The sequence below is a fragment of the Pelodiscus sinensis genome, chromosome 2, assembly GCF_052426305.1.
Source record: "Pelodiscus sinensis isolate ZL-2025 chromosome 2, ASM5242630v1, whole genome shotgun sequence".
NCBI classification, from domain to species: Eukaryota; Metazoa; Chordata; order Testudines; family Trionychidae; genus Pelodiscus; species Pelodiscus sinensis.
In genome coordinates this window covers 101,452,501-101,455,000 of record NC_143053.1, presented here as the reverse complement: position 1 = coordinate 101,455,000, position 2,500 = coordinate 101,452,501, and the positions used below count along the sequence as shown (strand labels likewise).

General features: G+C 41.4%; 1 protein-coding gene across 4 annotated transcripts in view; it reads right to left on the bottom strand.

Moving 5' to 3' along the window:
- SALL3 (spalt like transcription factor 3) overlaps positions 1-2,500 on the bottom strand; it is a 28,931-nt gene that overhangs the window by 7,890 nt on the left and 18,541 nt on the right. For 2 of the 4 annotated variants that reach the window (XM_075921101.2, XM_075921099.2), the window contains exons 2-3: positions 1,886-2,500; positions 1,329-1,669 (exon numbers count right to left, since the gene is read on the bottom strand). The exon at positions 1,886-2,500 is cut by the window's right edge and continues 2,319 nt beyond it. In XM_075921101.2, coding sequence (XP_075777216.1) covers positions 1,329-1,669; positions 1,886-2,500 — 956 coding nt within the window. Of the gene's footprint in view, positions 1-1,328 lie in introns of all 4 variants that reach the window. The other 2 variants (XM_075921102.2, XM_089776350.1) reach the window with 2 other exon arrangements.

The window sequence follows — 2,500 nt, the reverse complement described above, 5'->3', positions numbered from 1 at the left end:
CCAGTAAGCTAGGTAGTCTGAATATTCCGTATAACAATCAAAACAAAGAGGGGAAAAAAACCCACCCTTAAGTTCACATTTAATTAGGTTATTATTATTTTGCCAAGTGGTATTTTTTTAAGGATGATGAGAATTGTAATCCATATTACAACTTTTAAAAAAATGAATGTAAACCATCAACATATATTACTTTTCGCAGAAAATAAATTTAATGTTACACCACAAAGAATACGAATCCTTCAGGTTAGACAATTTCAAATACCAACTGGAAGTTCTCAAGTGTAAAAACACAAGACCATCTTGAGAATTACTAGGCCTACAAGGATATTAGGAAGTCTTAAGCCCCCTTATTTCCTCTGCTCTTGACTTTTCGCGTCGTCCTGTCTTTCTCTCTCAATATTTCTCCAGACGCTACTTCACTTGTTCTTATTCTCTTTCTTCAAACATTATATAAGTTAAAAATATTTTTGGGACACTTTCTAAAGCATGGCCCCACTGTCTCTAACCTCCTGATGCTTACTTGACATGTGAAGATGAGAGATGGTGCTCCCGTGATACCTCATTTTAAGTCACTGAGTACTAGTTTATCAATCTGGATGGCAACATATGCCCTACATGCAGATTGGAAGCTAGACTTTGTAACAGAGGTATTCCAGTAAGGTGTGGGACACTGGAGGAGCATTGCTTATAATCTTACCACATGACAGCAAGAGAAGAGAAGGTAACAGAGTTGGATCTTAACAGCTAAAAAGATGCCTGTAACATATTTTTAATTACTTTCATATATGGGGAGGGCTTCCAATTAGAAAGGGTTTAGGAGCAATCGCTGCCTGCCATCCTCCTCAGCAACCACATACACAATACGCAGAATACACATTAAAATTGCTCAATGACTGTCACAGGATTCTGTGTCATTCCTGCCTCTTTGCAGTGATTTGTGCTTTATTTCTTTGCACTTTTTTATATATCAAGCTTATTTCACAACACTGTTCCACTGTATGGCACAAAGGTAAAACAGATGCTTTCTATGAGTCTCAGGTGTGCCCCAGCACGTGTCTGGTCACATATGTATACGCAAGCTCTTGGAACTGATTTTAAAGTACACAGCAATGTACACCCACAAGTCAGAGGGCAGGATTGAGTCCTGGTTCTTTAAACATGTTGAGAGCATGAAAAGGCACCATATAATACATGTTTTCTTTATCTTCTCTTTCTTCCTGTCCCTGATGACTACAACAAAATAAGAGCTTGCTAAATTCAGATGTAATACATTATTAGACCCCACGTTCTTTACAGTTTTGTTTGAGATTTGAGCGTTTTCTTCTTACCTTAAGATTCCCTTTTGTGGTAAAAGCTCTACCACAGATTGTGCAACCAAATGGCTTTTCACCAGTATGGGTGCGTTCATGTATCTGTAGTGCACTTGCTGAGGAGAAGGTCTTCCCACACGATTGACAGTTGTGTTGCTTGGGAGTCCGACGTGGCGGAGGTGCCAGCATAGGAGTAATGCCTGGGCTCATCACTGTCTGTGGTGCAGCAGGAACCTGGATTCCAGCTGGAAGCGAGGGAACCTCACCCAGTGAGATCGGCTTGCTGTGGCCATTCACTTCCATTTTGATCATGGTAGGCGCAGTGCTGGTGACCAGGCTAGGAGTACTTTGGCTGGGACCTAGAGTAAAGTTGGGTTCAAATAACTGAGAAGGCAGCTCTTTTAATTTGTGCGTCAGTAAGTGCTGTTTTAAATTACCCATAGTGGAACACCCACGATTGCAGACTGTACAAACAAATGGACGTTCTTTAGTATGGCTGCGGTAGTGAATTTCCAATGCACTCTTACAAGCAAAAGGCTTGCCACAGATATTACAAACAGTACTTTTAAACTTACCACGTTCTCTGTTCAGGAACAGCAGGCTAAAAGGAGCCTCCTCTTTGATGACTGGTCTTCCCGGGTTGGTGGATGTCAGATCTAAAGCACCTCCATTTTCAGTAGCAGGTGATGGGCTATCAGGCTTTTCTGTCTTTAATTGTATGTCCTGTAGTTCTCCCTGGTTGCTAAGACCTGGGGACTTTGATCTAAAACTTTCACTATTGCTGTTCACAGGAGACAACGCTTGCATGGAGGAAGAAGATTCTGACATTGCAGGGCTGCCTGCACTCTGGCTTTCGAGATCACCAACAGCAGATGAGGAATCATTACTCAAATGGTCACTTTCACCTGATCCATTTTCTATGGATTTTAAACTGGTCAGCTGCTGACAGTTCATGACAGAATCAATCATTTTCATCTGATTCTCCAGAGCAGCAATACTGGAAATTACAGAGGGTGGTGAAGCAGGACATGACCCAGAGTAAGATAGAAGTGGTTTGGAGGAGTCACTTGCTGTGTCCTTTAATTCTGGGTCCTCTTCCATAGAATTTTCATCAATGTCATCATCGTAGTTGCTCAGTGTTTCAATATTCTTTTCATCGTAGGAAAGCTCTGAGTCCATTGCATCTTGGA